The sequence below is a fragment of the Thalia democratica genome, chromosome 8 (assembly GCF_965202585.1).
Source record: "Thalia democratica chromosome 8, ktThaDemo2.hap1.1, whole genome shotgun sequence".
Classification (NCBI taxonomy): domain Eukaryota; kingdom Metazoa; phylum Chordata; class Thaliacea; order Salpida; family Salpidae; genus Thalia; species Thalia democratica.
In genome coordinates, this window is record NC_139172.1 from 41367999 (window position 1) to 41392329 (window position 24331).

General features: G+C 24.2%; 1 protein-coding gene across 5 annotated transcripts in view; it reads right to left on the bottom strand.

The window, feature by feature from the left end:
* The window catches only part of LOC145841978 (rho guanine nucleotide exchange factor 10-like), a 39206-nt gene extending 16976 nt beyond the window's left edge, over positions 1-22230 (bottom strand). For 2 of the 5 annotated variants that reach the window (XM_082949303.1, XM_082949299.1), the window contains exons 1-8: positions 21932-22230; positions 20399-20487; positions 18705-18912; positions 12541-12650; positions 10970-11111; positions 8527-8651; positions 4688-4732; positions 1400-1507 (exon numbers count right to left, since the gene is read on the bottom strand). In XM_082949303.1, coding sequence (XP_082805429.1) covers positions 1400-1507; positions 4688-4732; positions 8527-8651; positions 10970-11111; positions 12541-12650; positions 18705-18912; positions 20399-20487; positions 21932-22202 — 1098 coding nt within the window. In that variant the 5' untranslated portion in view covers positions 22203-22230. Of the gene's footprint in view, positions 1-1399; positions 1508-4687; positions 4733-8526; positions 8652-10969; positions 11112-11350; positions 11479-12540; positions 12651-18704; positions 18913-20398; positions 20488-21931 lie in introns of those variants that run through there. The other 3 variants (XM_082949302.1, XM_082949304.1, XM_082949305.1) reach the window with 3 other exon arrangements.
* Between the last annotated feature and the right edge of the window lie 2101 nt (positions 22231-24331).

Consider the following 24331-nt stretch of genomic DNA (forward strand, 5'->3'; position numbering starts at 1 on the left):
TTTGTAGCTAGCATAAAGTTTTATATTATTAACAATAAAAATCTGGACTAAAAAATTTGAATCATAATATTAATACTAAACCACAAATGTTTTAGTACGATAAAAAAAAAACGTACATTTAATGTTGTAAAAAGCAAGAAATTTCTTTGCTTGCACTTAAGTAATTTTAGATGCACATGTATAAACGCAGTAAAACAATAAACCCACAGTGTAAAATTATAATGGCATTTTGGATTTAATCGTTATTAACGAAAGAAAGATTATAACCACTGATTTATAGTACGAGCATTTACATTACTAAATAATTCAATATGTCTTAAATAATGCTATGCACTTTAAATTAGAGATTTGAAATAAATGAAACTTTGACAATTGACCATAATATTATAATGCCTAAACAAGAAACACAAGAGGTTTTGATTAATTGATGATTTATGAGATAAAAGTGTATGCAAAAGATTATCCTTATTAAAGCTTAGAGATTAGTTTTTAAAGCTACTTAATTACTTTATTTCTTAATTACATGATCCTTTAGTAAAATGATTAGCATATTGACAAACTTTGAAATAAGAGGGTTATTACTTATATACAAGATTGTACCAAATTTTTAATAAGTTGGTTTTAGGTTAGTATATAAAAAACTAGTTTACCTAAAATACAATTTTAAATTCAAAATAATAACTTATTAACTAAAATAGTTTTTTTTAATCCTACAAGTTTTACAACAAGATAAAAAAAATAACACTAAAAACTATTATTGTTTTACTATTTCTTTTTTGCATATTTTTTTACTTTCTGCTTTTTTAACATTTAATGAAACGTTAACCAAATTTGTATTATTAAGAAACAAACTTGAAAATAACTTGTAACATCAGATATGTAGCTTTTAAATCTTTCCATGATTTCAGGTTTTACCAAGTTTTATTTTGAATTTAATTTAATTTCAATGCTTATTAACCTATTTACAATTACTCATTGTATTACTATGACAACTAAAATATAAATTGATTAGATTCAATTTTTTTTTCAATTTCAAAATTGCTTTTGCATACAAAAAACTTGTTTTTATTTATCATTATTATAAAAAAAATATTTAAGTTATTTGATAATAGAATTTTAATAGAGTTAAATGTCCTAGTTTCTTACACCGTATTCGTTATTAAAATATTGTTTACATTTTATAATAACCTTGTAAGATATGTAGCAAGTTAAACGCTTTAAAAAGATAAACTGTTTTAAACTGTATGTATTTGTCTTTGTTTTAGTACAATAATTACACTAACATAGACTAAACTTTATACTGTAATATTTTTGCATTACAAACAAAATAACTTTATGATATTACTTCATTTATACATAAAAATGCACAACAAATAGAATAAACATTAACTAAACAAACATTTTCATCTTTCAGTCTTTCCAGAGTAACATTTCGACTACTTGGTTGATTTATATTTTCGTCAATCGGAAAACTTCTGTAGGAACTCTCATCTACTTCTTCATTGTTCTGTGATTATTTTTATTTTAATGAAAACGAATTTAACGCTTACATATAAATAAAAACATGTGTAGAATTAATTGCTAAAGAATAAAATAGAACGTACTAATAAAAAAGGGACAACAAATTCAATAGTAGTTTAGTTACTTAAACAGCTATGTATAAAAAGTTTTGTTCTTGTAGAGAATTTAAAATATTTTCCTTATGATTTCTTAAAAAACTAACTATTTTATTAATTGTAATAGATGTTAAAGCTAATAAATTACACTAAACTTTGACATAAATAACACAAATTGTTGTCTATTAAGTTTCATGTCTTGCTAGACTACATATTTCGACCAGTTTTCAACTTAAAATTCCTTAATACTCTAGGCATTTAAGTAAGTTTAATAGTTTTTTGTGTAAAACAACTTTAGAAACGTTCATCTTTAAAAATATTGTAAATTTTTATTTTTTGATAAAAACAATAAGCTTAATGTTAAACTCTAAAATTTATCCATTAAACGCAATTATAGCTTTGTTAACACTTTATTAAATTAACAATTCTTTAAATGATTTGAAAGTGGCCACACTAAGTAGTGCTAGCTTCCATGAAAAATTTGACCAGTTTTATTTTAAAAATTATTTTGTTATAATTATAATTGAAATTTTTTTCCAAAGAGTGTAAACTCGAAAAATGTTTTTAAGGAAACCTCTTTTCTACCCTCACATAAACACAACTGTAAATAAGTTTTAAAAATAAAAAAATATTAACATATTAACGAAGAGAATAACGCTCGTATATGCAAATTGATTAATTCCAACTTTTAAAACAGTGAGTAGCGTTGAAAAGTGGTTTTCGAGCAGCTATTTATAATTCATAAGCCTCATTCTTCAATATACACCACCGTGCATTGTTTCCAACAAACACACATTCTACAACGCTTTGAATGTAGGGAAAGTTGTTTAATTTGTATTAACTCCTACATTTTACAATCGATATACTTTCGAGAAATAATCAAAGTTATATATTAGTTATATAATTACGCGCTATGCTTTATATGTAGAAAAAATTGCGATAATTTAAATAAACTTTTACACTTATACAATCGATACAACTACCAAAAGTTAGCTCTTGTTGTATAGTTGTTCTCTATGTTTGTACGAAAGCTTGCTTATATGTTTTATTTTAGTATATAATCACTATATAATCAATATACAATAACTTCTTTGTTAAGCTATTGTGTTTATATAATAAAGCTTTTAGTGTAGGAAGAGTGTGCTATAAGCTGTATGAACTTGGTTTTTATCTAATCAATATGGTTTTAAAAACAATTTTGTAAAGTAATAGGCGTAAGAAAGGTTCCCGCTGAATTTATATAAACTCATACTTAGTCTAAACAATCGATATACATAAAAAGTGTAAAAAATAAAGTATTTTAGTTTATTTATTAAACACAAAGCAGTTCAACGTTTTTTCTGAGTTGACACACACTTGATAATTGTGTGATCTATATCACTCAGAATAATTTTTATGTTAGGTAAAGTAAGTTTGTGTTAAGTTTATATACACTTGTAAAATATATAATCAATAATACTTTTATTTCTTCGTTAATATTTGTGCACATTGTGTAATTTAATAACAAGTTATTGCCGTGCTTATAATAAGTTGTTAGATTCGTTTCTTTATTAAAGCAAGAATCAATAAAAACATTTTATTGTTAATAGGTTATCCAAATATGAAGCTTAAAAAAAATTTCAAGTATTGCATGGGTGAGAATTCTATAAAAACATATTTAATTGTGAACTTGTGACTAAAAAGAGAAGTATACTTTTAATTTATACAAGTAAACTATTATGAATAATACAGTTGTTTTTCTATATTACATTACAGTTGTTGTTGTATGTACATCAATAATTAAGCAGTTTCAGATCTTGAAATAATATATTAAACACTACATCCCTAGACTTATAGAATTTTTCTTGAAAAAATTAAACTTACATTAATAGATTTAAAATTTATTATTTTAATTGCTCAATTTCTTTTAAATTCGTAGTGTATATTTTATTCATAAGACTACTGTTTTCTTTTTTTCATTTTAATAAAAGCACAACATTAAATAATTGAACAGCTGAAAATAAGTTGTTTAAAACAGCGCAATTATTTAGTCTGGTAAGCACAATTTTTGCGGTATGGTTACGTAAAATACACAAAAACAAATCCAACCCTTTTAAAAGCAAGACCACGAAACCCGCAGTAGTAGTTAAAAGCGTAAAAACGGTTGTCTCGTGCAAAAAACGTTGTTTTCATTTTAACAAAGTAAAATATATAGACGATAGTTGAATTAAATTGATAAAAACCTCAGGAAAAAATCTTAAATTAATGGGTAATGTGTTTTAAATAAAGTATACTAAAATATCAAGAACTTGTAGTAAAAACACAAAATCAGAAGTTGTACTAAATAAAAAATATTTATTTTGTGTTAATATAATTCTAACTCAAAACTACTTTATTTATGTATAAAGTTATGTTGAAAATAAGTTTAGGGTTATTCTAATATAAATGTCATGTATTACATAAATAGAATTAAAAAAGCTAGCTTTATATAACAGAATTAAAATTTGTTTGACATTAACTTTCAAACAAATAAAAACTTAGATTTTTTAATTAAAAAATATTGTCATGTATGTATTAAAAGAGAATAATTAGCATACATATTAAATTATGAATATTTCAAAATTAAAGGGTGGCGATTAAATTAATTTGAAATAATGGTTATGTGCGGTTATGGAACCACAAAAACAGTCGAATTTTTAATTCTAAAAACATTCAAACAATATTTAAATTTTGTTGGGTTTTCACAAACTTACTTTTAATGTGCTTAAATGTCAGTGATAAGGTCTTATCAAACTGCTATTACAATAGTAATTTTGTTTTAAAGTAAATTTTAAATATAATATAATATATATAATTTTATGTATAAATAGAACTAAACACCTGAAGTTTTATCACTTTTATGCGGTAAAATAAATACATTTTATTGAGAACTACTTTTTCTACTTAAAATATAATTCAACATATTACCTTTATTTTTAACATTATTTTATTAATTTTATTTCAATTATAACCAACATATTATCAGTTTTTAATATCTATATGAAAAATAAATTATGATAACGAACAAATAATTAAAGTTTATAAAAACTAACTTGATTTTCAAACGAGTTTTCACCCATGTCTTCATTGCCCTCATACTGAAAAATGATATATTTCTAAAAAATCAAAACAAAAAAAAGTTTAAAAACAGCTAAATAAAGATTAATACAAGCTTTTAAGGAGTGAATTGAAAAAGATACGTTGAAAATGCGTACGTAATTGTAGTCAAAATCAAATAAAATGTTAGTACGAATGGTAAAAGTTTAGTTTTAACTAAAGTATAAAAAAAATAAAAATTAAACTAAAAATTTTTAATTTTACGCATGCATATACAAAACACAAAACTTTGACATAATCGGATTTCACAAAAATTAATCGAATTAAAAAGCACAACAAAACACTTTCTTGTAATCTTTCGCTTTGTTATGCACACGAAACTTAAACTGCGAATTAAAATTAAAAAATAAAAGTTACGAAACAGACTTAATTTTTTTTCAGTTAATTTGGTAGACAAATTTGTTTGTTTTTATTAACGAGATTTGTGGTTAGAAACAAATTCCTTTTAAATTTGAAACTTTTATTTAACTAAAAACTTATATGATACACTATTAAAACACACTAGAAAACAACAACAAAATTACAAATAAAAAATTATATTTAGCTAGTGTCTTTAAGATTTCAGTTTTGAACTTTAAGCCTTAGGATAATCAACCCTATAAATACCATTGTACTAAAAAAATATTGTAATAAAAGCACTTTAATAAAAAACAAATAAAATTTATTTAATGAATATTTAACGCAATCTTGCCGGATTAAAAATTTAGAAGTCGCGCATCGTGGAAAAGTTCAAAATTTAATTTCCAGGTTATAACCTTGATATCGTGCATAAATTTGTCACCAAATGTCAATATATTAAGCGCTGCCAAAACCAAGTCAAAAGTTTGATTTCCCATGAAAGTAAATTTTTTATGAAGTTTAAAGTTACTTTTGACATAAAAAAGCTGTCTTACACTATATTTTAGTACATTTCATAGAATAAAGTAATAAAACATATTTATTTTATTTTCTTTTTTTTGTTAAATTTGTAAAAAATTTTTCAATTGATGTCTATTTTTATTTATTTTGTTTTACCAATTTATTTTATTGTATACAACAATAATGTTGTCGTTAGCAAAATACTTCTAAAGAAGGCATAACGATTAGATTCCATTCAATTGTACACCTTTTTAACAAAAATTAACTAAAGCATTGCTTTTAAGTTTTCTTGTCTTTTAGCTAAAGTTGAATCAATAAAATATTACATTTAAATGTATTGTAATACTTTCAAGCTACTAAAAAGACAATACTTAGGCACTTACTTTAATACAAGACTTTAAAATATATTTAAACAAGTAGTTAATGAATTAAGTAAGTAATATTTAAACCAGTATTTGTTTTTATGTATCAAAATCTCATAAAAAAGTTATAATGTTGCAAAGTCAACACAATATTTAATCTTTAAACTTTTTACTGTTGTTATGAATAAAAACCAGCGTTATTTTGTGTACTTAAATTAAAGTTATTTCTTTTTAAATTTTTGATTTTCTTATACTGTCAAGAAGTGTCAAACAAAGGCCAAAATAAAATTCGAATGCCATATGAAAATGAACTTCTTTTCTCATAAAAGTAACAAATTTTTAATGAACTGTTTTAACCAAAAGTTCAATCTTATTCTATAACATTAAACTTCTTTTTAACACAAAGTCTAAATTAAATTCAAAAATCATACCTTCCGGAATCATTTGCATATTAATTAAAATGTGAATGAAAAATATGTCAACACTGCCTGTACAAAACTGTTTTCAAGTATGTTACAAATCAGATAAATATTTCACATATACAAACAAATAGAACTTATATTTAAATTATACTTTTAATTCAAAAATCAAAGAGAAAAATTGTGTATAGAACACAAAAATTTCAAAATGACAAGATTAAACATATTGCATCGCATAAAAACATTATAATCATGTTTATGTGAATAAAACAAATACACACTTAAATGGCTGTCTCTCTGAAATAAATCACTAAAAAAAATTAGAATGAACCATGATTTTTTAATTCATCAAATTTTTAATACATTAGTAAAACTTTACTTTTACTTTGTATTTTGGGATTTGTTGTAGGATTTTTGGCAAGGAAAATAGAAAAAATCTTTTTTATTGATGTAAAAACACAGTAAGTTTGATTGTATTCCAAATGTCATTAGGAACGAATTATGAGCAAAATACCACAACAAAAAGTTTAATGTGTTTACGTTCGGCAATGTTGTTAGTACATATAACTTTTAGTATAAATTTTATTCTTGTTTATGATAATTACAACTCAAATCGAACTACTAAATCTAAATGAAAAAAATTGATTATAAACAAATTACAAGAACGAAATACTCAAACAGAATTCATTAAATTAAGTAAAAACAAAGTTGAAATAGTAAATTGAATACATACTCGTTGGCAACCATAAGTAAATAAAACAGTTTAAAATGATTTAATTTCTATTTAACAAAAAAATTAATTTATACATCAGTAAAAAGTATTTAAGAATGAATTAAAACATAAACAAAAACATAGTTTCCGTTGTCACTTAAGGTTCATTGTCAAAAACCTTTAAAAAAAAGTTATATAAAAACTATACACAATAGGATTTCATGAAAAATAAATTTCAATTATGCACAAAAAAAATTATTTTGAAAGTTTAAGCATCCAATTTGAACGTAAAGTTTTAATCAATTGGTAACAAACATTATTTCACTCCACAAAACAATTAAATTAATTATTTAAATAATAAAATTGATTGAAAACATTATAACAATTTACTCAAAACCACAAAAATTAAAACAAATTAATAGCTCTTTGTGACGTCATACTTGAAACAAGTAATCTTCCAAATCGTCTTCAACCAGGTAAGTGAGGCTTCCGTAGTAACTGTCCTCAAAATACTCGTCTGCTTGTGACGTCACACTATCGTGCCTTTGTGAAGTAATTTCTTCGCCTGACGTCACACTGGTTTCAGTGACGTCATCGAGAAACCCCATGACGTCGTCAACGAGGTTTATGTCGTCATAAGAGTACTGGGTTTTGTTGGAAAATATAACATAACAAAAAATGAGAAAGTTTTTCTAAAAATAAATAAATTTAAAGGTCAATTTAAAAAAATTCAATACACCTATCAAAAAATATCTTCAAAAATACTATGATAGGTAATTTTCAAACAGGTAAAAATTTATTAAAAACTATTACTAAAAAAATAATACTGTTTGTCAAACAGAAGTTGTTCGAAGAAAAACCAAACTGTTTACTTTATATTCCATACAAAAGGTAGTGCGGATATAAATGACAGATATACAAAACAGGACTTACAAAGTGGCAACCACAAAACCTTACATAACAAACAATTTTGTGTATTACAAACTTGATGTTGCAAAATTTGCACGGCTCAGTGACGAACATGATGGAGCTGATACTTGGAAAAGGAAGCATGAAAAATATTCAAAATAGTTTGTGGCATGAAAATATGAACATAACTTATTTTAAACGGAGCTTTTTGAAAACTTAACTTAATCAAGCCACTAGTAAGCGTGTTGAAATGAAAGATGTTTTTTCGAATAATATTATGTTTAATACTTTTAAATTGAAGACAAAAAATAGTTTTTCCATATCCAAAAAAAAAATTGACAGGTAAGATACGGTAGCAATTAACCATTTTAAAATATGCATCAGTTTTTTTAGATAATTAATAATGCATACTTACAACTTTGGTCCAAAAAATTTTCAGGTAAATAAAAAAATGTACTAGCATAATTACTAAATAAACTTACATAATATTTAGCTAGTAATTTAAAAAAACTAACGTAAGAATTAAGTTGTTCGTCTTGGTTATTTTCAATTTCATTACTTTGTAAATTTTCCTCTTCCAAATTTTCCAGCACATTTTCGGCGTCTTGCTCGTAAATCGTCCCTTCGCGGTTGACTGCGTCTGTTACGTCATAATAACTTCTTACCATGCAAACACATTACGTCACAATAACAAGATGTTGCAATGTTATACAGTTTCAAGATAACTTTCACACGCTTTAGTATATTTTACAAGTGTGAAAATTGCATGAGTTTAAAACAGTGTAAAAGGTTGCATCAATATTTAATGGTAAGTTTGTTATGTTTACTTGTTTTCTTTTATTCTTTCTACAAATTTATATATATAGCAAGTTTTACAACTACTGCGAGTAGCCCAATTTATACTTTTTTTTTATCAAAGTTGAGAACACAATTTTTAGTCAATACTTTGTAACTTCTTTTAAAGCACATAAGCTTAAAAACGGTCTGAGTTTGCAACAGTTCAAAAGCTAGTATATATGAGGTTTTATCAAGAATTTGTTCCATTTCACACTACATCAAAGTGTTAAAGATTACAAAAATGTTAAAGTTTGTCCGAGTTTAAAAGAACTTAAAGGTTAAAAGATTATTTAAGATCTCACGCTTTTTAACTTTAGCATTTCTTACTTAATACTTTAGGAAAGGATTTATGCATTACAGGGTTGCATATAATAAAATGAATAATAAACCAACTGACTTTTAAAATTATAACTAATAAAAAGTAGACAAAATAACAGATAACAACTACTATTTATATAACACTTTTCTTATGTTTTCTTTGAAATACAAACGTGTGCTTTTTTAATAACTTCCTTTAACATCAAAGTGTTTAATATCATACAGCTGTGAAAGTTTATATAAGTTTAGAGAGTGTTAAAAGTGTGAAAATTGTATCAGTAGAAAATACTTTGTCCACATTTTATGTCACTTATAGATATTTTGAATTATACAACGATTTTCACGTGTACAAGGTTTTTGTTTTTATATAAACGTAAGTGACATTTATATAATAAGTTGTTTTACATATGTTTCGCAGTTGTACCAGGTATGGAAAAATGAGTTGAAAACTGCAATGTGTTTAACTAAAACAGTTATGTTTTAATAAAAACTTAAACTTACAATTTTTTTTTGCTTCATTTATTTACAACTCACTGATCAAGTTTGTAAAATGTATATCAACTGTTTATTTAGTTTATTTAAAAATTATTTATTTAACTTAGTAAAATATAGTTTAAATATTATACAAAAAATTTGTACCCTACAACTGTTTATTAACTTGTTTTATCTGTCATTAAAATATATATCAATTCGTGTAAAAAACTACGAGACACAAAAACATCTAATTAAACACCAATGTTGTCTTAACTTAGTTAAGTATATCTAGTTACTTAATTAAAATTATAAGAAAATCAAAAAACTATATATAAACAACATTTAAAATGAATGTTATTGAAGGTTTTAATAATACGTTATCTTTTTTTTAAGTCTTAAAGCTTGCTAGTTTATAAAACATAAAAACTTTATTATAAATCTCTTTAAATTCATAAATATTAAACTACTTTAAAATTTTTTACATGTTATTTTACAGAGATGTCTTTAGTAACTAAATTTAATAATTTTATAACAAATCTACTATTACATAATTTTTTCAGTTTTAGGCTAAAATGGTATACATAAATTATATATACAACTTAAAACTGAATTATTCGTCACATTTTTTAAAGTGGTGTTGTATAACATAGAAGTTGTATGAGTAATATCAGACGGTCCAAAATATTATTTTACACTTTTGAACTTTTAATACAACGTTAATAAATTTTAACAAATTAAAAACTACATAAAATAATTAAGTGTTACTATTTAATTGTTTTTAAACTAAACCCCCATAAAAATTTATTCCAGCCAAAAAACTACCAACTAAATAATTTATGATAAACTTATGTAAGAGCATAGTGGCACGCAGCGATGAAACATTCAAAACAACAAAGAAATTTGAAGTGGTGCTTCACAATCGCTTTTATTCCAACATATATTTCTAAACTTCATTTTATTATTTTAAACATTTATTAAAACTAATACCTGACTATAAATCCTCAAAATAATTAAACAAAGTTTTTTTTGCAAATATATCAGCTACTGTTGTTAAAATAAGACTTTTATTCATACAAAACGTACTATTCAGTACAACCCTTACTTAAAGAGCTAATCGAATTTTAAAATGAAATACCGTTTAGGCTAGATAGAAATTTTTTACAACACTTTATAAGTTTTGTTGACTTCTACTTTTTAAAACAAAATAGCTAAACTATTAATAATTTTTACAAAAATAAATTTATAAAAAACAGACTTAATACTTAGCTATTATGTTTAGCCTACATATTTTTTATATACAAAAAACTCAGTAACGACATTTCAACTGACCGGACGAAAGAGTGTCGCTTCTGCCGTGCCTGCTGTTAAAAGTGTCGCTCCTGCTGAACGTATCAGTTCTCCCGTCCCGCCTGCTGAAAGTCGCCGACCTTCCCGACCGAAGCGTCATTCCGTCCAGCACTTCTTCAATGTCCTGAATATAAAGTATTTTAATTATAAATATATATATTAACACAGAATGTCCCACTTCTTTTGTGGCACACATGTAAATAAAAGACTAATTATTAAAAAATATATGTGCATACAATCAACCTGGGTTTGATTAATATAACAAACTAGTTTTAGATAACAAACTCAAGTTTTATTTGTGAATTTAAACATATATGCTACCATAAGTTATATTCTTAATCATATTTTATACAAAATACAAACTTATAAAATTCAACCAGCTGTTTTCTGTGTTTATCACAATTCCTAACCAAGATTTTTGTTTAATAAAAAATATGCACAAACATCTTGGGGTTGATGGAACAATTAAGAAAATAAAAAATATTTTAAAGGTGACTAAACATGTAGACTTTTGGTGATTAAAAACAAATTAAATTTAAGGGTAAAGCATTTTGTAAGGGTAAAGTTTAATTGTCTGAAAACTTGTTTAGTTTTGTTAAAATTTTGAAGAAGTCTTTTAGCAAAAAAAATTTGATTTGTTTTGAAGGGTGTCAGAAGAAAAGTATAATTGAATGAAACTGATTGAGACTTTGCTTTGAAGGTTTTTACATAATTTAACTTTTTTTATACTTATTTCAGTTATTCTAAACTTAAAACTTTTAAACTCGTTTTAAACTTGGTTATATTTTATTTTTTCGATCCCTATTTTAGCCTAGGTATAAGTTAAGACTGAATTGAATTGAGAATAAATATAAATTTATTTCTATTTAAAGATACCTTTACACTTTTCATCCTTAAAAAAGCAAAAGCCTAGAACTGAATAAACTAAATTCTCTGAAAGACTCTAAACAAATATAAAAAACAAAAAATAAAACGCCCCAGCTTATTATTGAGCAAGTTCAGATATATAAATCTTATTAGCACTCACTTGGAATAAAATATAATATACATTTTATACCACCGGATGGGAGCAGAGCAATGTAAACAAACTCAAGTGTTATTACTTTTATTTGGAATTGAAAAAATATTTTACGGTCCAGTTGAATAAGTATTTTAAAATGAAAACTATGACTAAAAAAAATATTTTAGTTTTTGCTGCATTGCCTCCTCCAGCGTATTTAAAAATCACTGATATGTTAAAAAAATAACACATTTTTTTTATAAACGTAGTAGTGAAAAATGGTTAGTTGAATAAACAGAAATGATGTTAAAATGTTTAAATAAAATAAGTTCAAAAATTTAACTTGTAAGTAAATTTGATTTACCAACTATTACCTATTTTTGAAAATTTATTGGAAAAATAATTAAAAATAAAAAATGATATAATTACCAAATAGTATATCTAACCTGAAGATCAGAAGGTTGTTCAGTATCTGAAGCATCCGAATCAACCAATTGGTAACTCGATGTTGAAGTAAAATAAATAATAAAATAAATAAATACAAATATCTAACTTGAAGATCACTTGGTTGTTCAGTATCTGAAGCATCCGAATCAACCAATTGGTAACTCGATGTTGAAGGAGCCAAACTTCTTCTTATCTCATCTGCATTCATATTTGCTGCTGCAAAAATAAAATAACTATCTATATAGGGTGTATAAAACTTACGTCGCAATAACGACTTGGGGCTTATCAAATAACTAAACTTTGGTTCTGTGGTGTTATTATTTTTAAAAGTTCAAGCAATTTCCTAAAGGTTTACAATCTTATCCAAGTTATTTAGATCAGTATACATCATATAATAAAATTATAGTTTATAGATGTTAAGCATATATACTAGTTTTTATGAAAATTTATAGTTATTACATTGTAATTAAATTTGCTATTGTTCAACATATTGGAAAATTTTAATAACTGCTGAAAATAACTTTGAAAAGAAGTAAGGGAAGAGTGTTTAACTTTCTATACCAGTTTTTTGTGCATGTTACTTTAATTTCTGGGCTTAATTAGTACACTTGGTTTACAGTAGTCTTGCAAGCTTTGATAAACTTGCTGTTAATTTGTCACTTTTAACTTAGGTATATAAGTTTACTTCTATTATATATATTTATAGCAAAACTTAAAATGTTCGTTTTTTAATATTTATTACAAAGCAAAATACTAAATGAATTACAAGCATAAAAAGTTTATAAAACTAATATTTAAATTGACAAAAAAATAAAATCATTAAATTTTATGAAAATGTATTTTTTATTGCAATTAAACTGTAGAAAGAACGTGATATCAAATAACCTTTTAATGGGAATTTTTTACAACAACAACCTTTTAAGTTACTATATTTTAAATTAACTACTTCCTTACAAAAACATTCCTACAAAAAAGCTGTGCAAAAAATAAAACTGTTATTCGACATTAAAAATGTATTAAATTGAAAAACAGTAATTTATAAAAAAACTGACTTTTTAAAACAAAATACTGTTTCATTATTTTTAATTAATATGTAAAATAAGTTTAAATTACCTCTTTTTTATTTAAATTCGCTTGCACGTCAGTAGAGTACGTAAAAGCAAACCTCGTTTTAATTATTAATTACATTAAAAAGAAAAAAAAAACTAGATCAAACGTAATACGGAAGTTTAACAAAAAAAAAAAACTTATTTCTTTGATTTATTTTTTAAGTTGACAGTTTTCTTGTGAACAAAACAAGAACAATCACATGTTTGTTTTGTTATATAAATGCAATAAAAACAGCAAGAAATGTAAAATGTTTTTGAGTGCACTGATACATTATCATTGTTAAAATACATTTGTAACAAGTAACTGAATAAGTAACTATTTGTAACAAAACAAGTTTTAAAAATATTTCTACACACATCATTAGGCTAAAAATGTTTTATTTTTTCATTTATTTTCAGTATTTTTTTATGTTAAAAAGTATTTTTTTAATAAATAGCATAAATTTAAAATTAAAATGTTCTTATATCACAAAAAATATATAAACCAATAACTGTTCAAAATATAGGTTTAATCGTTTGTTAATAAAAGATCCTAGTGAAGTAACTTCACTGGAATATAAATAAAAACAAATTATACAGTAATCTTCCTTTATTGTACCAACATATGTTTCTGTGTGTTAACGAATCAACACACTTCAACTGGGTTCTGTAAAAAATAATTACTATAATGAAAGAATAGAAGCATAGAATAAAGTAGAATAGAATAAAAAAAGTTAAGTAATTTATGATTTAATGTTTATATTATGATTTGTTGTTTTGTTGTGTATTTTAGTTTACTTTACTTGTTTTAGACTTAATAATTAAAATATTATATAGTTTTATAACAGTCGGATTTGATATTAAGTATTATATCTATTATTAACTATTATCTGTAGAGATTATTTTATTTCAATGAAAAACATGTATACACCCACTTTATTCTATGCTTCTATTCTCTCATTACAGTAATTATTTTTTACAGAACCCAGTTGAAGTGTGTTGATTCGTTAACACACAGAAACATATGTTGGTACAATAAAGGAAGATTACTGTACAATTTGTTTTTATAAACCAATAAACTCATTTTTAAAACTTTTATGTAGTGACACTAAACACTTTTGTATAAACTACACTTTTTTATCAACTGCCAAACTATGTTTAGTTCAATTTTCAAAGTTAAGAACCCTAAAAATTTTATTTAAAAAACACTTATTACCAGGTATAAAACGTACAAATATTTTAAAATCATCTGCAAATAAATCAACCTTCTTAAACCGGTTTTGACATTAATTAGTATGTGCTATTTTAGTTAAAACTGAGTTTATGCTGTGTTCCAACAGTATTTACAAAGTTAGAAACGCATAAATATTCATAATACCACAAACAAATAAATCACAATCATCAACAAGTTTTGACATCTGAAGTTAGCTTGCGATCACGATAATTATAACTGATGAGTTTAACACCAAAAATATATCTAATTAAACTCAATTTGAAAAACTACATAGGGGGGTGTTGTTTTCTGAACTGACGTGATATTTGTTATGCAATACAAGTCGAAGCGAGGCAACAAGTATTTTAATCTGATTAAGAGAAACGAGCTCAATTTTCCAAGCTTCTTAGACGGGCGCGTTTTGTTTGAAGTTTGAGATTTTTCGTTTGGTAAGCGCCAGGAATAATTGGTTGTTTTTACAAGGTGAACAAACTATAAAGCAAGTAGGTAGCTTTTTGAAAATTTGTAAAAACTTAACTATTTAAAAAGCAATAAAAATAAAACAACTTTATTTGTCTGAAAATGTTTAATTAATATATCTTACACAATCGTATTAGCTTCGAGAAAATGTTTTTTAACTTCATAATAGTGAAAGCGCGGCGTTTTTGTTTGAAGTTTTAGAAAACTGCTCGAAGTAATTGGTTGTTATTTTAATCTGACAAAAAATATTCCTAAAGTGAATTTTTCTTTTTCGTCGGTATGTAAGAGGATAAACATTAGAACGCTTAGTTTTAAACTCAAAAAAATACTATGCTTTATAAATAAACTCTTGAAAAAACTAGACACAGTAAAACAAAATAAATGATAACAATACAATCTTCATTGATTAGCGATTAATTTATACACGTCTGTTGTCGTTATTAAACGTGTAACACTAAAAACTTATGAAGGTTGTTATTATAGGTATTATAACAAAGAATAACTTACTTACTTAATTATATAAAAAAAATTGAGTTGAATTCTCTAAGTTTTACATGAAACTATTTACAGAACGATTAGTTTTAAAAAACTTGGGAAATAATTTATATTACAAGAATATTGTTACATAAATAATTAAAAAACGTATTTTGGTATACATTATTTTTATAAAATTTATAGGTCAACTGTGTTCACTTATAAATGTTCTATTAACTGTTGGCAAACACAACTGCTACTAAATTTTAATGTTATTTTTATAATAATGGAAAAATAATTTAAATTAATTTTATTTTAACATTTAATCAAAAAAAAACATAAAAAAAGATATAACAGACTTCAAAAAACTGCAAACATGACCAACATAAATTTAAATTTAATCTACAAATAAATTATCTTTTATTTGTTTAAATAAAGTTTAAACTTATGTGTAACTTATACAAAAAATATAAAAAAATCGAAAATGCAAAAAAATATGTTAAGGATTGACATGCAAATTTTTTATAGAAAAAATTATTTGATTAAATTTGTTTTTTAATTTAAAAATCTTTTTGTTTTTAGTTTTATATAGTAAATGTACTCAAAGTAGTTGTTCTATATAATATGTGGAAAATTTGGCTTGAATAATTAATGCAGCCATTTCAGATTAAATATTTTCCATAAAAGTCTAAAAAAATTTACTGGGTTTCTTTAAACTAAATATCTTCTTTAAATGTTTAATTTAAGAAATCCTTAAGATGTTTTTCTAAAACAATAAAGTTTTATTAGAAAACTCTACTTCCTTGAACAAAAAATATTTATTTACTTTGAAATAATGCCTCCTGTAAACTGATAATTTGTTTCTATTTAACGTGGGAATATAATTGAAAGTATTGGCACAAGCTTACAGTTTAATCATTTTCAAAAAATATTTAATTTTTCATATATATCAGCAATAATTGTCAGTTTTTTGAGTAGTACGACTCTATTAGAAAAAGTTTTGAAAAATGAAATTGGTAAAATTTATTTTAGTTACTTATAAACTTAAACTTTTTAAGACAAGTAGCATTTGTTTTCAAAATTTGTTTGTACAAGTTTTCACTTTTAATGGTAATTAAAAAAAAAAATCTATGTTTATTATTATCTGTTCAAAGAGTGTAAATCATCAAAGACCTAAAGTTATTTTTGTGTGAAAAAAAATCAACAAAAAAAAGAAAAAAGGTTATCATTTCAGGACAAATAACATTTATTCACGTTGAAGTGTTCAGTTTATGAAGTTTGTCGTTTCAATTTTTGATTTTTCTCACCGAAACTAAACTGCCTCAAGCTACTTTTTGTTTTGATCAACCTTCTCGCTACTATTACAAAGTTATCAGTTTTTCAAATCAGCTAAATACTCGACTTTTTTGAAGTAAAAATTTTACGTAACCTACACTGTAATACAGTTTTTTAAACACAACTTTATATTAGGGGTTTCAAAATTTATTTTTTGTTGTATTTTTAAGACAGCCAAAGGAGGTATACATTTTATAACATTTGTAACACACTATTTAATTCTAAACGTTTACTTATAAAAATAAATAAGTTTATGATATTCTAAACTACTTTGTAAGAAAGTTATTGTACTGTTTATACTTTTTTATAAAGTCATTAAACTAATACGCAAATAATCTTTCAAAGATAAAAAACTTAACATAAGGTTATTATCTTTTAAACACAACAAAAACTATACAAATTCAAATACAATTAATAACTGAACAAAAGGTATAAAATACACAAACAAACTTACTTAACTTATGAACTGCAAAAATAAAAGTTTATTTTTTAAACATAGCAGTATAATATTACAGTTGTGTTAATGAATAACTTTTTGTAAAATCATGTGTAAGCTCTAATGTGTTTGTTTTATGACGAGTAATTAGGATTATATAAAATACATGTAGTATTTTTGTATGTTTGTGTTTTGTACGAAACAGGATACTCGGAGTAAAAGAAAAACAAACAAAACTAACTTTTAAAAAGGGTTATAAAGTCAAAAAATAAACTTTTATTTATTTGTAAATAAACTACTTTATACTATATTTTAATTCACATTTATGTTGTTTATATTTTTAATATTATTCATAAAACAAGAACTTGTTACTTTTAATATTAACTTTTAAGTTGTAGATTTTCCTTAAAGATACTTGAAACTTGTAAATAATTATTTACACTAAATATAAAAACACCTTATTACTAAGTTTGTATGAGAAAATTTGGCATAAAAATATTTGTGCAAGATAAAATACTACACATGGTACACATATTACTATTTATAGACACTAGTGAAATTTTAATCAATCATGCTATTTCTTACAATGTAACATTTCATTGTAATTTTCTCTTTTATAATTGTTACCGAAGCTTAATTGCAATGAGGCCACAATACAAACCTTTTATTGTGTTACACTTTAAACAACTTAGAAACTATTTCGAAACTTGTTTTTAGTTTTTTAGGTGCTATTTCACATAAACCTTTTAGAAATTTAAAACAAATGAAAAACTTCTATATAAGGATTGTGTGAAAATATTACTTGTAAGAAATATTTAATTTGGAATGTGTTTTATTTTGATTTATTGCATTGTAATTTATTTCTTGTCAAATCCATAATAAGCTGATATAAATAACAATTCTAAAAATAGAAACATATAACCACCAGACTAATAGTATAACGAAAGCTGACAACGTCTTATTTATCCCACAACTTTTTTCAAAAGTTATTCGGTTTCAAAATCCAAACACAAAAACGAAAAAAATAACTATTGTTTTGAAACAGTGAAAATATTATAAGTTCATTAGTTTTTACGCTAATAAAGAGCAAAATTGAAATGAACTAGCTTCACTCTACTTGTTTTAGTAAAAAAATAACTGCTAAAAAGAGTTAAGTAGGTATAAATGAAAATAAAATAAGCGAAATAAAACTTAAATCGAAAACTCTGATTTGAACTGTATATCATTTTAAAACAGACACTAACCGATGAGAAAATTTTCGTTGTTTTTATCTTGTTTTTCAATTTTTGATCTTCCGACTTTCTGATCGAACGATTTGAAGAATTCTTCCCTAAACGATATGGACCCATCCTTGTTAAAGTCCACTTTTTCCTTGAAACTTTGAAACTCGTCATCGTCCAAAATACTGGCGCTTTTTGTAACCCGTTTCTGAGAAGATTTTCTTTCAACTGGCTATAAAACAAATGTAAATTGAATTAAAGTAAGTTCAGTGTGTTTTCATATTGATCAGTGCCTGGTTATTTAGTAAAATATAATAACTTTTGTAAAACAATTTTATGAGAGCTTTTTTTTATGTTGAAAAGTATGTTATAATTTTATTTATGTACAATTTTAAAAGCTTTTCTTGAAATTTTTAAAAACAGATCATAATTTTTTATTTGAATTATTATTAATTTGTTTAAAAAATAGTAGTTTAGAAGTTAATTGAAGAGGTAAAATTAAAAAGTTTTATTTTAGATATATTTTTGACCAAGAAAAAAAACGAAATTTTAACAAAATTTGTGTTTATAGTTTTATGATAATTATTTTTATAATTTGAAAACATTTTTGTAAATATTGTTTATTTTCTTTTTTTTTATGACTTCCTTTTCACACAACAAAAAGTAAACTAAGATTTAAATGTTTTTTAAGACTGTTTTTTGTATGTAATCTATACTAAAAAGTTGGAAAAAATATATTAAAGTAGCAATTGCTGTTAAATGTTTGATTACCTAAACCGTCAACAAAAATAAAAAATAAAACTTTAAAATAGTTTTTTTATGGACCAAATAAATTGATATATTTCTCTTTTATATAAAAAATACATTCCAAAAATAAAGAAAATATGTATTTAACATTAAACTATTTACATCAATATACTTAGAAACAGTTCAAGAACAATTTATATAAAAAATTAAATCAAATGACTTTAAAACGTTTTACTTGTTCAATTATAAAGAAAATTTTAAATTTTTGTACCTAAAGGTTAAAACTATATACCTAAAAAGCTGAGCCGATTTTTTTTTAAGTCTTAGTTTTAGTAGTTATGTAGCTGTAGTAAATAAAATTGTTATCCTACTATTTTAATACATTTATCTCTAAGTTGTTGTTGAACTTACATCTAAATTTTTTAAGAAGTTTTTAATTTATAAATTACTTTTAAAACCATAAAACATAAACGCCTAATATTATATAAACTTTAGTTTATCTCTTAGGTTTGAAAAAGAAAAATTCTACTTTTTTTCTTAGATAAAAATACTCAAGCATTTTTCAATTATCTTAAATTTAATGCGCTTAAATTATTCAAAGAGTTTTAGATGACTGAATAAGTTAGTAGTTCTTTAAAATATAAAAGAATCTTAAAAAACTTATACTTGATTAATAAACATGTGCTAACAGTGATATCAAGAAAATATTTTTTTCAAGAGTGGTAAAAAAAAAGTTAAAAAAAAAGTATATTTACGTATAAAATAAATTAAAAAAAATCTTAATAAAAATTTCATTAGTGTGATGAAATGAAAAATTGGTTATGTCGAAACTAGATATAAGTATATTCTCATGTTCATACAAACCTTAATGTGTTAATAAAATTTTGAAACAAAAACAAATTTTTAAAAGCATTCAGCATTTTAATGTGAAGCAAAAAAAAAAAAAGTTTAAAAGAAATTTTTTCACAAACCTTATTACTGCTGTGTATTTTGTCACTACAAATTCCAGTTGAATATGACCATCTATTGCTGAGTGGCTCATGAATGTTTTCGTTACCTGCTGAAAATTATAAAAATGTAAAAATATTTTGATATTCATAAAATTCAAATAAACCTTAATTTGAAAAAATCATACTCCATTCTAAAGCACAATATTATAGCCATTTGTACTAGATTAAAAACTTTATTTGAGTGCCTTCGAGGTTATAAAATCATTAAGTTACTGGAAACCTTAAGAAAATACATTTTAGTTTAAAAACTTGGTTATGGTAGCAGTAAGAAAAAAAGCTTATATTTAAAAGGTTAAATGAAGCTATGTTGTTACTAAAACTTTATATTCTAACATGCATGATAAACTTACATCATGTTGAAAGAACACAAATGACACAATACCATTTTGTTATAATGTTTGTTTCAAAAATTTTAAAGAACAAAAGTGATTTGTGTTCTAAAAGTGAAACTGATAATTACTTGAAAAATTCTTTCATCTTTTAATATGTTTCACAAAAGAAAGAAACTCAAGCTAGTGGACAACATAATGTTATTTAGGTACTTAATAACATACCTTTTTTTTTCAATTTTGTTTTGGTACTAAAAGACAATTATATTTTATTAGAATATTATTTATTCTCTAAACGAGTATATAATTAATTGTCTTTTTTTGAATAGAAAAAAAATATTTGACAAAAACTATAATCAGTTTTTATAAGTGAAACAATATTTTTTTTTAAACATAATTTTTAATAGATTATGTTTAATGAGACTAATTTATCATAGAGTTAATAGTAAATAAACTAATATTGTTTGGAAACTTATTTTGATTGTTTTGTCTACAAAAGTGAGTATTTAAATATATTAAACAATTATATCTAATATCTAGGAAAATATTTTAAAAAAAATTAAAGTTAGTCTTTTACACTTTAAAAGAAATATACTTGTTATAAAATGATGAATTTTTTTTAACTCATGTTTAATAATATGATTTTTAAAATATCAAAAGCTAACTGACATTACAAAAAAAAACATATATTAAGTAAAAATAAAAAACAAACTATTAAGTAATTTATTGCTGTTAAAATTATTTTATTATTTTCTGAAGTGTATCATAAAAAAGTCATAAAGAAATTAATTTAAAAAACAAAAATTGACCAAAATTAGTTGCACCCATTTAGGTGGAAGTGTAATAGTAAAATTAAATATACTTATATAAGAGTAATATATAAATTAAATATTCAACCTGTTTCTCAGCACCGTTTGTCCTTTTTGTAAAAATTTTACCAAAAAGACCACACAAACAAAACAGTGTTTTGTAAATCAGTTGTATGGTTATTTTTCCTAACTAAAAAGATTGCTCTATGGTTTACTATTTTATTATACTTGTAAAATACGTAATTTTTTGCCACCTAAACCTGGTAGTAAAAAATATATAATTTGAAAATTTTTATTTCTATGTAAATCAGTTGTATAGAATTTAAGTCAAACTTTGTAATAACAACAAAACAAACTTTTCTGTTCTTCCTCTTTACTATTTTCATTCTTTCCCCCCTCCGTCTTATCCTTCTTCTTCCAGGCCAGCTTCCTTAATGACCTCCTCCACGACTTGGGCATCCTCAACGATCCTCCCTCGTTAAGAGAGTCCTCGGATGAGACCTGATTGTTTGAGATGGTCTCATTGCTGTTGTGTCCCTCGTTTGAGCTGTTTGAGTTGCTCAACGGGGGGTTTTCGTCCCTGAAAACCGATTTGGACCTCCTGAACTTTTTTACAAAATCGACCATGTTTGTTATGGGTTATATCTTATTTCTATTTGCTTCTGCAGGTTATATATATATATACATATTGTTAAGATTTGATTTATATTTTCTGCTATTAAGATACACAGCAATAAAGTTTGGTTTTGCCAGTTTTGTACAGTACATGATTTATCTAAACATTTTTATCAACTAATTTATTTTTACTTATTCATTTTTTTGCTCCATAAAGAAAAAAAAACACTTTTTACTATTTTGCAGCACAATTGAAGTATTACTTTTTTAAAATAATATTATTACTTAACATGTTTTTTATTATGTGAACCTATTTTTTACAGGGTAGCCACTCCTTTTAAATACTTATAGGGGCATAGGGGGGATAAAACACTTTTTTCACAATTTGATCTTACATTATATAGTTTTTAATAAGCTACAAGATACTTTTTATGGATTTTAATAAATCTAAATAATTTTTGAGATATAGGGGGTCGAAATTCGGAAGCAACAATAGGCTCCTTATGGGAGGAGCAAAATAAAACAGTAAATAATTAGAATTCACTAAAAATATATCTCCTCCTTCATTTTTTGTGATAACTACTTTAAACTTTTAGGAAATGTTCCTTGCAATATTTAGAAAATTCTGGTACAACAAAATCTAAAAACATTAAAAAACAAAAATTTTATAAAAAAAAAATAAAAAAAGTTTGTTCAGGTTTACTGATAGCTATTAGATAGATTTGAAAATTAGAGCAACTATACAGTTTTTAAAGCTTCTGCTGTGTTAAAGTTATGAAAAGTATATTAGAAATCATTTCCGATTGTATACCAAATGAAACTGTGAGTGAAAAATTATGTAACAAAAGCTTAACTATATAATTTGTAATAAAAACCTTTTTTTATTCAAATTTACACAAAAATGCCACTTTAAAAAAAGCCACCTTTTTACAATATTTAACCTGATTTAAGTCAAACTGGCAAGCTTGAGTGGGGAGAAAACCAAACTGTTTGAAAACTTATGAATTTTAAGTGTTGTACAAAAATAAAAGAAAACTATATGCTTCATATTTAATTTTCACTAACAACAAAATCTGCCTTTTCTTTTAGGAGGGGTTGAAAGACCAACTTTTAAATTATTAACTTTCATTTTTTTTTTTTTTTTTAAATTATTTACTCAATTTTTTAAGTTAAACCATAAAAAATTTGAATTTGAAAACTTTTTTTTGTCTCTACGAGTAATATTTTTAAACTTCTCTGAATAAAACTTTTTTTTTAACCAGGTCCAAAATATGTTTTTATACAACTATGGGTTGTAGCTAACCCCTGGTTTGAACAAATAGTTGTTTGAAATATCTTAAACATGTCATAAAACTTTAACTGAATTGAGTTCACGTGTTTTAAGATTAATTTACTTTTGGAATCAAGGTTAGTTAAACTTTAAGTTAAGTTTGAAATTTAATTACTTGAAAACTTTGAAAATTATTGCTGACTTGTTGATATACATTTTAGATAGTTTTTTTATATTTATTATCATAACATTAATTAAACTTTTTTCAAAACTTCATTGCTTTAATTTGAACATTTAAAACACTCAGTAAAGCTCATTTAAAAGTGTGACTCACAAAAACTAAGAGTACTTAATACGTTTGTACAGTACAAGCTTTAAGTTGTTTTTCACTAATATGTTTCTTTATTGTTTTCAATTACAAGGTAATTTTTTATAAGGGAAGGTTAAATTTTTATTAAGTAAAGTTTCATATAAGTTTTTGGAGTGGCAGATAATTTTTCCATTGAAAAATAGATTTTTAGACTAAAAATTATTTCAAATTTGCATTTAAAAAAATTCAAGTAGTTACAAAACATCACTAAAAAGTTTAAATTGTGAACAATTATATAACATGTGTTGAGTAGCTCTAGATCAACGCTTCCCAAGTAAACCAAGTAACCTCCTTGAGGGCCATTACATAAATTTAGTGGTCATGAGCATCAAAGGGGCCACAAGGGGGGCATGAGCAGTAAAGGGGCCAGAGGTGACTATGAGGTCATAACTTGAAACTTTCTTTAGAAATTTTGGAGTTGATGATGAAGAGCGAAAAAAGTCTTAGGTGGTCTATATGATAGTTTTTTGAGAAATCTTGTTGAAAGGGTCCATAGCTTTT